Consider the following 14272-nt stretch of genomic DNA (forward strand, 5'->3'; position numbering starts at 1 on the left):
AGGGGTTATCGCTACTTTTCCTGACGCTATGCTTCATAGCGTGGGGCTTGATGATAGGAGAAATGTCGCTTAGCGACATTTCTCCTGTCATGTTAGGTCAGGAACGCCCACTTTGCATCTCATTAGAGATGCAAAGCTGGGCGGTAGGAATCACGACGCTAAAGCAAGGTTTCACGCGTTAGCGTGGCCTTGTTAATTAGGCGATACAATTATCGCCGCCTTAAAGCGGCGACAATTTTTTAGCGCCAGCTTGTAAATATGCCCCTATGTTTGTTAAGTCAGGGGAGCCAACATGGTGAGGGAAGGAACGAGGGGCCATTTTATGTTAATGTTAATGCTGACCCCCTTGACTTGAGATATCTGTAAGAGAGGTTCAATCCCTCAGTGACCACAGTGAAATAATTAGTCAGAAAGAAGGACCCCAAAGGCGCTCTCGGAGTTTGCTCCTTAGGTCACTGGTCTTCAAGTAAACACCGGCTAATTGCAGCATGAATTCAGCAAAAAAAATTATATCGCTGTTTGATTTTCAATGTCTGTGGAAACATTCCAAAAAGAAAAGCACACATTACATTTTATGATCACATACATATTTATATATGTGAATACTGTCAATGTTATTTAAGGTGTGATTACATTTACTGGACTGCATGTACTAACACGAATTCATTAAATATTCAACATAAAGCATGGCCCTTAGGTGTTGAACGGAAAATGGAAGGATGTAACCCCACTGTGTCCGATTGCACAGTCTGCAACTAGGAACCTGGGGTCAATGCCTGGCCCTCCAACTTGTATAAACTTCTGTAATCCACGGCACGTCCTTTAGTTCACTATCATTTTTCTTAACCAGCCAGTTTGAAAGCACACTAACGTAATTCACTTCTGGATCTGCGCTCTACAAAACCTCAAGTGTATGTGGTTAACATTAAACAATCTTCCTACCCAGTTAATAACAATATAGGCCATATAAATAGAGAACATAAACACTTTTTGGTAACTCGTGGCAAAGGAATAAGGGCATGAGTTATTCTTGAATGTTGCATTTTTTAAACAACTTTCAGTAAATATCACTCAATTCAGTGATATCATCATTTGTGCTTAATTGGGTCACTAAGAAATGTTTTTTTTTTCATTTCTAAGTGCTTTTACTATATATTTTCTTGACATTTGTGGCCTAATTACATCTTTTGATGGCTTGGCTCGTGCTTGGGTCCTCAGAGGTCTGCCAGCCCCAGGCTTATGCCCGCGAGCCCCCCAACCCCAGAACATTAGCATCTCCTACATCCTTGTGTCAAGGGCACAGTTCACGAGTACTGGGGTTTCATCCAGCAGCCCAATGTATCCAGATTACAGTGCTTTGTAGGAGGGAAGAATGGAGTACAATAAAGTGCTACAGATGACATGAAGCCATCTTGTAACATCATTTTCTATGCATACTGAATTTGCTAATGGCCCAGACAGTTGGACAGACCAACGGGAGCACATGAAGCAGTGATTTGGAAGACCAGTGGCGGTAGAGAGAGGAGGGGGATATGTAAGTGCTATGTTACATATGCCATAAACCTTATTTATCCTTTAGCATACAAACACCTTCACCAGCCTCCCCAATAAGTATTGTTTGGTTTAGAAAGGAGAGGCAATACTTCTATACTTGTGTGTCCACCCTGATCAAGTCAGCTTTGCATATTCCTATAGAAGCAGAAACAATCTGATTAGTCTCTGTCTAGAGTGCCACGGTAGGCTAGTACCCCACAGACTGAAATGTGACCCCAAGCGATTGCTATTGGCTGAGACTTTAGCAAGCTTGCCACTCATCACCTTTGTGATTCAATGTGACATCCTTACCGAGCTAGAAGCAAACCCTAGCATGTGACGTTCCTGTAGCATGAGGAATGGCAGAAACACACAAAGGGAACATAGAGTAATAGAGATATGTATGTTTGGTGCACTGAGCATTCAGCTTTCTTCATGTAGCTTCATATAGCTAATTACTAATTTTCAAGATGGCAAAACTAGAACTGAAGATCAGGAGGAAAGCACAATGAAGCCTATGATCGAGGGCAGGGCCAGCTCTAGGGCGGTGCAACTGGTGCAGCCGCACATCGCGCTAACCTCGGCGGGCCACTCAGGGGGTGGATGCTGTTTTTAGATATAACGTATGGGTTTAAAAGCACTCCCTGAACAGTTCCGTCCTGTAGGACAGGTTTCAGGCAACAATAAAAATGTCAGGATAACTCTGGTGATGATTAATGTTGCTACGAAATAGAGATCAAGTTTTGTCTAGTGACAATTCTGATTCATCAAAAAGTAGCAAAGAGGGTTAATGTGCCGGCTGCCAAGAATGCACACAATGAAGATCGCAGAACTGCATTTTATGTGGATAGCTCAGTGGCTTACTGCCTTTGTCATAGAGATCCTTTTGTTACTTGCAGTTCATAAATTACAATCCTAATGTAGCACAGTGAACTATGAACTGTCACCAAAGAGCTGCATGCAAACTGCAAGGCATAGGGTTGGCACTTAATGTTTTCCCCAGTCTTTTCTTATTTTAAGGTTGCTACAAAGAGTTTGTTTGGGTAGAAATTCATTCTTATTAGTAAACAGGGCCAGACTGGCAGTAGTGGGCACCGGGCGTTTCCCTGGAGAGTCTCCAGGGTGGGGCTGGTTTGGGGCCCCTGAGGGGACATTTTTTTACCAGGGGCCGGCAATAGCGGCCCTCTGTAACAAAATCGGCCAAAACCGACCCTACCAAACAGCTCGGCTGCACCCCCTCCCCTCCGGGGGGGGGTCAGACGAGCAGTTTGCAGGGCCAGTTTCGGTTCCAAGTCTGGCCCTGTTAGTAGAGTCAAACCCACCCTCTGTGGTATGTTTTAAATCCAGAGTTTGTGCTTCTCCAGAGTCCAAATTAAACACTCCTAAAATATACTGCCAACTACTATCTGTGACATGTGATTCCTACTCCTTGTAGTCCTCGTGGTCTTATGTAACATTCCCTATAGGCTGATTTACACACGTATGATTCATTGCCTCTGTATAATGTGTGTGTGTGATGTGAAGTGCTCTGACAGCCTATACTGGTATGAGTAGTGCTATAAAACATATGAAATGCACTTGAGAGATGGGCTGTGGAGAGATGATAGGTACTGTTGCAAGGTGGTAGTGAGGGAATCCATGGAGAAAGAGGTCATGGGGAGGGGGCGTCAAAAAAGATTGCTGCACCGGATGCCATAAGCTCTAAAGCCGGCCTTGATCAAGGATATTGTTCAGAGCAAAGACTAAGGTGCATTTCCAGATGCCATCATTATCCTTCTGCTGAGCAGGAAGGGAGGACTGTTCTTGGAGTCAGTGATGAGGAGGAATTTGTTGATCAGGAAATCTGTAGATGTTCTGGAAGCGTACTGTCTCTGTACAGGTAACTGTCTCTGCATCAGACTTAGCGGTCTTTTAAAAATGATAGCATATCAGTATATCGCCTCATCTTTATACATAAATGTATGCCTCGGATCGGGATAGATCATACATTGAAAACCTTAAGTTAAAAGTTCCCCCTGACTTAAATTAGGCAAAACAGAGGACATTAGCGGTGCTAAAGGGAGATGTAAAACATTGTGAGGCTGTTACATCATTGGGCTCTTGCAAGCTCCACAAATACACCCTGCCCTAAACATTCTGTCTTCAGTTTCACGCATCAGGTCTCGTGCTGAGACGACTCACCACTGTTGGCATTCGCCCACCAGCCGCATGTCCCCAATGCGACTCTCCAGCCCATCGTGTAGGCATAATGGAGGGCACGTCCCCTGGTAGCAGGGCCTGGTCCGCGTCTGCGCTGTCCAGCAGTTCTCATCCAGCGACTCAGAGGTGGAAGTCCTGAGAACAAAGAATAATGGAAGAGAACCAAAGGAATGGTGTGTTATGCAACTAGATCATAAAGGCTATTGAAACACAAATTTAACTCTCATTGTTCCTCAAGAAATTCAATCTACAACGCTCTGACTCACTCAAATATAAAGGCATCTGCGGTTATTAGGAATCTTCTAAAAATCTTTGTCATCTCACAATTCATTTGTATCAAGTATGGAGGAGAAATGCAAACCAAGAGTAAATGCTGCTTGTACATGCCTACAATTTGAATAGCTTTCTTGATTTTTTGATTCACATCAGCAAAAATCATGGCCACTATGCCACGAAATCTCCCAAAACATGTGTGCTTTGTGTTTGAAGCCCTGAGTTTAGAAGTTGTAAAGGATATGACATTAATTGGCAGCATAAAAGATGCCAGCAGGAATTCAAACTGTCTATGCTTTTCAGACCTTGGCCCTCACGTTTCCTTTGGTCACCACCATCCCTTGGTAACCCGCACAAACAAGTTCAACCAACATAGATGACAGACTGCAGTGAATTACCAATTTCTATCTCTCAGCAACAAACACTCCTCAAATCTCAAAAGTTCTGAGGGGCGTGGCTTCGGAGCCTCAGAAGATGGCCGCTGTTCTCGGGAGCTCCGCCGAGACGTGAGGGTCCGCGACCTCTGCCGGCAATGTTTCCTCACTAAAAAACGTCGGACTTGCTTGTTCCGGCAATCGGAACTGCCGCTCGTCGGAATGCTGCCACTATTTTTTCAAAGGGTGAGCCTAGCAAGCCTAATTTAACGTTTTTTCTGTTCCCTCACCGTCGCGGCCGCCATTTTGTTTTTTCATCGGCCCCTTGCTTCACACCTGAGGCTGCGTGACGATGCTGGTTAACAGTTGGCTACCCTTTTTTGTCATTATCTTTTTCTTTCTTTTGGGCAACGCTTATTTTATTTGGTCTTCTGGTGTTCCTTCCATCGTTGTCATTTCCTCTATGCTAGCAGTTACTGTGGAACATTATTTTTGATTTCTGTCTGGACTGGTGTTTTTTCACTTTCTTTGCATTTTTTCCCAAGTTTTCACTTGGTTTATTTTCAAGGGACTCTGAGTGTCTTTTTAAATATCACCATGCCTCGCGGCAACTCTAGTGTTGCTCGTCCCTCCACCGAGGCGAGTTTAGAGGTCTATAATCCTTTCGATATTTTACAGGAGCATACTGAGGATAGCATCAAAGACTCTGGTGGCACCAAATCTACTGCATCACTTACTCCTCGTTTAAGCGCTAAACAAAGCTCCAAGGTACCTTCTGCGTCACCATCTACTTCTGGCAAACGGGTAAAAGCTAACCCACCCTCTCCCACCAATTCTTCATCCCCGATATCTATGGAGCTCCTTCTTGACGAAATTCGCGCTCTCAAGCCGCATATGGAAGAAACTAACGTCAGACTTCAGAATCTGGAAGCCAACTGGTCTCTCACTGAAAAGAGAGTTGGAGACCTAGAAGTACGGGTTGACTCTGTTCAAAATCTCACGGCTCAAGTTCCTCTTCTTTCTAAGGAGGTTGTTCAACTTAAGCAACAGATTGAAAATTTGGAAAATCGAAATAGGCGCAATAATCTGCGCATTTACGGATTAGTTGAAGGCCTTGAAGGTGCTAACCTGATTTCTTTTTTCAAATCTTTTTTACCAACTCTTTTGGGTCTTCCTGAAACACCTTCATTAAATATCCAAAGAGCACATCGCTTAGGTACATTATCCCGTTCTTCTCCCTCATCATCTACTAAGCCGAGAGGAGTCATTTTGTACTTTTTGGAGTATACGGATCTACTCAGAGTTCTTCAGGCTGCCAAACAGCGAGGGAAAATTGCTTGGAATGGTTCTACTCTTTTCTTTGCCCAGGATTATGCTAAAGTGACTGCTGACCGTCGGAAAAAGTTCTTGGAGATGAGACCTGCACTACGCAGCATAAACGCACGCTACGGTTTATTCCATCCCTGTCTCTTTAAAGTGACTCATAATAATAAAACTACCAGTTATGAGGATCCAATGTTACTCCAGCAATTTCTGAACAGCTGCAGAACAGAGTCCATGGAAGTGCCTCAGTCATGATGGTTTTATGTATTGTAGTAGTATCTGTTTGTTTCACCTTTAGTGATGTTTAGTTTCTCCCCTAATGTCTTTTGTACCATTATGTCGGATTAATTTGTTCCTTTTCTTTCCTCCATCAGGTAGCGATTTTTTGTGGTCCTTCGTCTTTCCTTGTTCTCCTCAACTTGCCTAGCGGATGTCCCTTCCTTACCGTCGTCCTGGAGTCTCCCGTTTCAGTGTCCCGTCTTCCTTATGTGGCTTCACCAACCCCGTTCTTCATTCTTTTTTGTGGTATGTCTACTTGTTATCTTATTTCCTCATCACTTGTGTCTGTCGTTTTGTACTTTTATTTTTTGCACTACATGTTTCTCCTCACCCTTCCCACTTATTATTTATTCTTTTTGCTCTCTTCTTTGGCCCTTTTTCTATCCCTGTTGTTTCTCTTCTTCCCTATTTCTAACTCTCAACTTATTCGTTTCATGCCTCTCTGCTTACAATCTCTTTTATCCAAGAATTTCTCTTATTTCCTATTTCTCTTCCTTACTCTATTATTACTCCTCTAAGAGCAATGTCATTTTCTCTCAAGTTTTTATAAGATGCTTTGTATTTTATTGCCTTTGTACATATTTGATTCTCACACAACTTTTTTGATATGTTATATTTTTTAGATGTCGATAACTATACTTACTTGGAATGTTAAAGGTTTGGGTTCCCCCATTAAGCGGCAACGTGCTTTATCCCATTTAGCAAGTTTACAGGGGGATATTGTGTCACTACAGGAAATTCATATAAAAGAAGCCGAAATTACCAAATTACGTCGTAATTGGGTGGGTCACGTTTTCGCATCTCCTGGTTCAGGGAAACGTAGTGGATGTTGCTATTCTCTGTCATAAGCGGTTAAATATCAAAGTTATAAGCCAAGCCAATGACTCTGATGGTAGGTGGTTGACTGTATCTTTGTTGATTGATAATATACCTATAACTATTTTTAATGTATATGCTCCTACCATACAGGATAAATTATTTTGGCCCCAGATGCTCACATCTTTGATGCAATCCTCTGATGACTATCTCATTTTGGGGGGGGATTGTAACACAATTGTGGATCCTATTATAGATCGAAGGTCCAACTGCCACTTCTCGCCCTCTTCCATGCACACTCAATTTACTTCCACTATTTCCCAACGTTCTCTTGTTGACTCCTGGAGACTCTGCCATCCTACACTTAGGGAATACACGTACTACTCACCGGTTCATTCTTCCCAATCCCGGATTGATTACATTTTTATTTCTAAGGCCTTGACTCAACATATTCGCCACTCTGAAATAGGTTCTATTCTAATTTCTGATCATGCCCCAGTTTCTTTACGCCTGGATTTACTCCCCCCCATAAAAGGTACTAGAAGGTGGAGGTTTAATAACTCTCTCCTATTAGATCCCAAATTTACCCCAGCCTTCCTTGAATTTTCATCCCTATTTTTTACAGAAAATGAGTCTCCTACGATATCCCCTCAGGTGTTATGGGACACTTTTAAAGCTGCTTCTAGAGACTTCATTATTTCATTTGTCTCTCGTAAAAAGCGTGCCGCCTCTCACTCCTTACAATCGATTAACTTGCAAATTAAGCAATTGGAACATTCTTATTACTTAACTAAGTCTCATTCTGATTTGGATAAGCTTCTTAAAGCCAAATTCTCCTTTAATAAGCTCTCCACGGAATCTGCTAATTTATTTTTACTCAAATCCAGTGCTAAGTATTATTCTGCACAAAATAAGGCAGGTAATCTTCTTGCCAAATATCTTAAAGTTAAAAGAGAACGTACTAGAATCGAATCTATTGTTTCTTCATCTAATATCACTCTTCATAAGGATGAAGATATTCTACTGGAATTCACTAACTTTTATCAAAATCTTTATACTCCGGAGTCTCCTCCTCTGTTAACTGACATTGATCACTATTTATCCTCTATCCTTTCCCCTTCCTTTCCAAATCTCAAAAGTTCTGGTACTGCATTCCCCACTGCATTGGTTGCTGTACTCTCTTTCACAAGATCAGCTTCCATTCTCTTTCAAATTGATTTTCGTAAGTTGTTCAATGTGGCTTCAGTCATCATGTGAATGCAAGCCACAGACTATAGCATATATTGTTACCGTTTAGGACAGTGATTTTCAACCTATCACAGAGAAACAACTAAAATGCTTTTTCATATACTGATGAAGCCCTATCTGTAGAAACTATAACAGGCCACAAAAAGTTGATAATGGGAATGAATGAATGAATGAATAAAAATACATTTGAAAAGCTACTCCCGAAGGAAGCGTCCCAGCGCTAAGCCAAATGAGGTAACTAACATTCAACTACATCTCTTTAAAAAGGAGGGTCTTCGGGCCCATTTTAAAAGCTGACTTCATTTTGGTCTTCCGCAATTGTTTTGGCAAGGCACTCCATGGCCAGGCTGCCCACATGGAGAATGATTTGCCACCTATTCTGGCTTTGCGGACCTTAGGAATACATAGAAGGCACTGGTTAGCTGAACGGAGTGCCCTGTTCCACACATACTGTTGAACTTGATGTTGTAGGTAAATGGGGCCTATTTTTGAGCAGTGCTTGGTGAGTGATCATTAAGGCTATGAATTTTAATGTTTGCCTGTTAAGACGTCAATGCACTTCCTTCAGGTCAGCACAGATGGACTACATTTTAGGGAAATTCAAAATTAGACATGCTGCAGCTTTCTGCACCGGATGAAGTTTATTCAGCAATTCCACGGTGCCACCAGATACAGCACATAGTTAGACTCAAGTCTTGCCAATATCTTTCTGCGTATGCAGGGACAGAAATTTGATAGCCTTTTTTTTTTAGAGATTTTAACCCTAAAAAAAGCAATTGGCGATCAGGGCCCGTATTTGTGGATTAAAGGATAGATCTTTGTCAAATTTCACCCCAATGTTTTTGATCACCACCACTACTGCGACTGGTGTCTTCATCAATCCTTTGTCCCACAGACTTCTAATGTTTAAAGGGGAAGTATCCCCAAAGACCAAGATCTCCAACTTATCTAAGTTCAGCTTAAGGCAACCGTTGACAATCCAGTTAGCCATCCACCCAAGGCACCACTGAAAAGTTGCTATGACCGTGTCATCCAATTTGTGGAAGGCTAACATCAAATGAATGTCATCTGCATAGGACAGTATTGAAGCCCCATGGCTCTATTTTCTGCCATTGGTGCTATGTATATATTGAACAAAGTAGGATTTAGCACTGAACCCTGCGGCACACCACATCTCATTTTCTGTTTTTTGAGATGTACGGGGGTAAGTACACGGCTTGTACTCTTTTAGATATGAAGGATTTAAACCACCTCCAAGCTATATCCACAATTCCTGCTTCTTCAAATCTCTAAAGGAGACTCTCGTAGGACACTGAATCATATGCAGCTGAGAGGACAAGCGGAATGATCACTGCTTTTTTCCCTGATCGAGATTGGTTCTTATAAATTTAGAGACCTCAGCACTACTATAGTACCAATGCCAGAGCGAAAGCCAGAATGAGAAGAGTGAGGATTTCCCTTTTCTTTGACAAACTTCGTCATCTAGCAAGTATCAAGTTTTTCCATAGTTTTTCCATGTGGTGGAAGTAAGGAGATTGGTATATAATTACTCAAGCAGCGGGGTCTGCTTTTGATTTTTTGAGTAGAGGCATCACTAATCACCTTTAGCCATTCTGCAGGCATTACCCCTTCTTCCAAAGACATGGTGAACAAAGTGTGAAATAAAAAATAAGGGGGTGGAGCAAGGAGAGAAAAATTTTGGGAGGACAAGTATCCAAAGGGGGGCCTAAACATATTTTTGAAATACTAACTTCAGAATCAGTCAGGAAGATCTTCTCAAATGCTTCAAACGTAGTGTCAGAACCCAAAGTAATTCCACCCACTCCTATCCTCGAGTGACACCCCCTGTTATCCAATTTAGAGGTGGTCATATAAAGAGGATGTTGGCAGCTACAGGGTGCAGGTTTATAATGTTACCAAGAAAAAGTTTCAGGGTGGACTAACACGCACAACTGATGCAATGTTTAGGACTTCAGGATTTTGATTTCTTGTATGGACAGTACACTGCCTTGATGGGTATGTCCGCCATGCTTATTTGTTAAGTTGCACAGCATGGAGCTTTAATAATGACATATCTGAAAGGTGCAGTAAAGTCAAAGATTACACCTGTGGTAATATTGGCCATAAATACACCTGCTTTTGGATCCGACAAATTATCAACAGCAGGGTTGATGTACAAAAAAAACCAAGCAGGGGGCAAAGTTTTTTTATGAGATCGCTACTGGTGTTTTCAAATGTTGGGAATGCCAAATATTGGTCCTGCTAGTTTTGATTTCAACTCTTGCCTCTTTCTTCCACCACCCCACACTTTCTGTCTCTTTATCTCACTCTTGCAAATTCTTTTTCATCCGTGCCTTGTCTCTTTGTCAATGGTGTCCTACATTTCTCATGCTCCTTTCATTCTTATTCTGAGTCAAAATCTGAATGTGAAAAATAAGTCCTGGGTCCCAAATGTAAGGGCTGTTGCCCACCCACCTGGAGCCACGGTACAAATTAAACACAGTCAGTACCCCCACACTCAGCCTTGTTGCTCCAAGTGGCACAACTAATCACTATGAGAATGACATCAAATGATGAGAGTACATTTAAAATCATTGTCGACTGCTCGACCTAGAGTTAACATGTCCTCCTAATTTAATATAATAACAAAACACTTCACGTGGGATTTTAAATGCTCGTTCAATGGTCTACTTTTTGGGTTATATCAAAACAGACTATTTGACATTGCATGCGTACAGAATTAGAACAGATGAGCTGTATCTCAGGCTGTATATGTGTTACACTAAACATTGCCCAGCCAGTCACAGATTGTTCGCACATCACAGCTGTCTGAAGCCTCTTAGGGTCTGAGATCCCAAGGAAGCTTTCTATAAAATTACATGTAATAGCCACAGTGATGCTAGCAGGGAGGCAGAGCTGATAAGGACCACGACTCGCATAGTAATTACATGAACAACCCATATTCACAGCGCTACATGTTTTTGAGCACGCTTTGCAGTTACTTCAAAGTTGTCTTTTCAAAGAAAACAGCAAAAATAGAGGTAAAAAACACCACATTCGTGCAACATGAATGAAACTCCTGATAACTTCAGCACGGGTGGCACACCAAGTCCTGCAGTGATATTACCTCGCTAGTCCTTGTTTTAATTTTTTCTGCCGTTGTGAATTTGCATACGTTGCCTTTTTACAGCAGCTATATATCTGACAGAATTAAAAACAAGCCTGAAAGCGTCCTTGGTTACACAGGCAGCACTCTGTGTCACGAGTGCAGCGGGGGCATTGTTTGAGCGCACGAAAGTGAAAGCGCGGTGGGAGTGCGAAAGTGAAAGCTGAGATCGCCTGAGAAGAGACGCCGTGAGCGTGCACATATGCTGTCCGGGCGAAGCTGAGATCGCCAGAGAAGAGACATCGTGAGCCTGCACATCGGCTGTCTGGGCAAGTGCACATCTCCTGTCCCCCTTCCGAAGCAAAATCCACAACGATAGAACTCGCCAAGGCGAGCACCGCATGCGCTGCGTTGCTAGGCGAGACCTAAAAACGAAGAGGGTGATGTAGAGTTGTACTGTTCCTGCGTTTTTTTGGCAGAAGTTTATATTCTAAACAGGTTAATGGGAGGGGATTTTCTGTCACTGGTGAGGGAATATCTAGCCTGTGCACTTGTTCATGGGTTGGGCCAATAACTTTTTTAAAGTGGTTAAGACCTGCCATTACGTCCACAAGTTTCTCTGACTCTTTGCAATTTGGGTCATCTATATGCAGATTGAAGTCATCAAGCACAGTGAAGTTCAAATATAGCATGTAATAAGGAGCCACAGTCTTAGCATGTAGTTCACGAACACTGAAGGAGTGCTTGGGTGAGCGATAAATTAGAGCCCCTGAGAGGGAGTAATTATCAGATATTCTGACCAGAAAGTTGAGCCTGTCAATTGGATTCAACTCCTCTAATTTTTCAAAAATTGAATGGAATTTTGAGTGGTAAATCACTGAAAGTCTCTTGTCAATACCAGAACCCTGGTCCAAATGCGATACCAAGTAGCTACCTGCAATGGCTACAGTCTAATCTGGTCCAGATGAAATATTAAGTCAAGTTTCAGTTAGGAACACCCTCATTAAGATGGTCATACTCCCGAAATTCCTTTATTTATTCTTAAATATACCATTTCACACGGGTAAATTCTTCTTTAAAACCTTACGCACTGAGCTCATCAGGTTAGTTTGGGGAGGTAAACGCCCTCGATTGAGCTGGGACACCCTGATCCGCCCATATGCTCAGGGGGGGATGGATCTACCGGATTTTGAACTATACTATTACAGCGCGCAGGCCCACTTTGTTTACTATTGGATCCGCCCCCCCCCTTTATGCCCCAAGTTGCGGTCGAACACTGGCTGGCTGACCCCATCCCTCTTGAAGGGGCAATATTTAGTAAACCCGAGACACAAGCGACTTATCATACCCCTGTATCTTGTTCCATATTAGCCTGGTGATACATTGCACAAAAAGCCAAGACGGCATTTGCCTATTCCCCGCTGCTCCCCCTAGCGTACCACCCCTCTATGCCACTGCTACAGGAAAGATTGTTTAAAAATTTCACAACCAAATTCGGGGTGACTAATTGGGGGGACCTCTATTGCGGGGGCGATTTCCCTCGTTGGCGCATCTGTTTGGAGACCAGACGCCTAACTCTCTAGATACCTTTATATATATCCGTCTCCGAAGTGGGATTCAGGCAGTGACTGAGACGTTTCCTAACGAACCACCGAAATTGGATCCCCTGCACCTGCTGCTACGGGCTGATTCCCCAGCACATGCGGTGTCCAGGCTGTATCATTCCTTGCACACCTCACTCGAATTCGGGCCTTGCAAGGCGCGCGCTAGGTGGGAGGAAGAGCTGGGCACGAGTATTGACAATGAACACTGGACTTATTGCTGTCAGCAAACTGAGCAGATTTCATCCAGCAGCAGATTCAGGATCATTCACTACAAATTTCTTCACAGACTTTATTGCACCCCAGTCCAGATGCATAGATTTGGCCTCCGTGTGGATGATCTCTGCGAGCGATGTCGCTCTCCAACAGCTGACTTTCTGCATCTGGCATGGGAATGCCCGGATATTGCGCGATACTGGATGCTGGTATACTCGGCCCTTTCTGAGATGGTTGATGCTACCCTTTCTCCATCTCCACTGCAAGCGTTACTGGGATATACTAAACTTATAAAAAGGCCTTACCGTAAATTCACTATGATCGCTCTCCTTTTGGCAAAGAGACGTGTGGCTTGTCGCTGGGGGAGGGGTAGAGCCCTGAAGTTTAAGGAATGGGTACAGGACATGCTATATTGTCAGGATACGCTTCTCAGGTATACTGAGCTACTCCCCACTGCTTCTAAGCCCGCCGATATATGGGAACCCCTAAAAAGTTATCTATTGGCTCACCCACCTGATACTAACGCCGCCACTGTCGTTGCCAATACTGAGACCGCGACACAAGGGGTATGGATCGCGGAGGGAGGAAATTGGTGTTCCTGGTGGAGTGGGACCCGGTATGTAACCGCCCTTCCTTTCAATGTGACATGGTAAAAATCTTGTATAATGTCCTTGATATGTGAGTTACAGGGGAATGTGTGCCTTGGTGTGTCGGTTCTGGGTGCCCGGGTGTGATGTGCAGGCAAAGGTTCAGATATAGCTGATAATGTTTAAGTATTGTACCGTGGTTTCCCCAACCTGTGGAATACGGAGCCGGACCATTCCTCTAGACCCCGTCGGCCTGACATGATGCATGAGCGACACTGTCAACACTGTGAATTTTGTATGGACCCTATGCTTATTGTATTTCACACGCATGATGTAAGTTGTGTATGTTTACTGGAAAAAAATGAATAAAGAAAGTTTAAAAAAAAGAAAAAAAAAATTTTTAGTTAGGAACACAATATACCAGACTTTGTTGCACAAGAGCCCCCATATATCCCACTTTTGTTTTGGTAGTGATCTTACATTGATTAGGCAATCCTTTAATTCACTAACCTCCTTGAGTTTATTGTGCTGCTCCGACTTGAGCAGGCATACCCAGCCTTTACTTACAGCAGGAACTATAGAGTCCAGCACTGATAATTATTGAATACACCAAACATCACGTGTGAAATTACTCCTAAAACAATGTACACCAAGTACCATTATAGTTGAGATCCATGGACCCCTACTGTCTACTAAAGACTGACTTGATAGTCATTC

The 14272-nt window shown here is 43.0% G+C and overlaps 1 protein-coding gene across 1 annotated transcript in view; it reads right to left on the minus strand.

Annotated features, from left to right (window-relative positions):
• LOC146796142 (SCO-spondin-like) overlaps positions 1 to 14272 on the minus strand; it is a 1481201-nt gene that overhangs the window by 452395 nt on the left and 1014534 nt on the right. Inside the window, exon 94 of the mRNA XM_085631266.1 lies at positions 3715 to 3867. Within this exon, the coding sequence (XP_085487392.1) occupies positions 3715 to 3867 (153 nt within the window). The remainder of the gene's footprint in view (positions 1 to 3714; positions 3868 to 14272) is intronic.

This window comes from Triturus cristatus, chromosome 10, assembly GCF_964204655.1.
Source record: "Triturus cristatus chromosome 10, aTriCri1.1, whole genome shotgun sequence".
In the NCBI taxonomy this organism is placed as follows: Eukaryota; Metazoa; Chordata; class Amphibia; order Caudata; family Salamandridae; genus Triturus; species Triturus cristatus.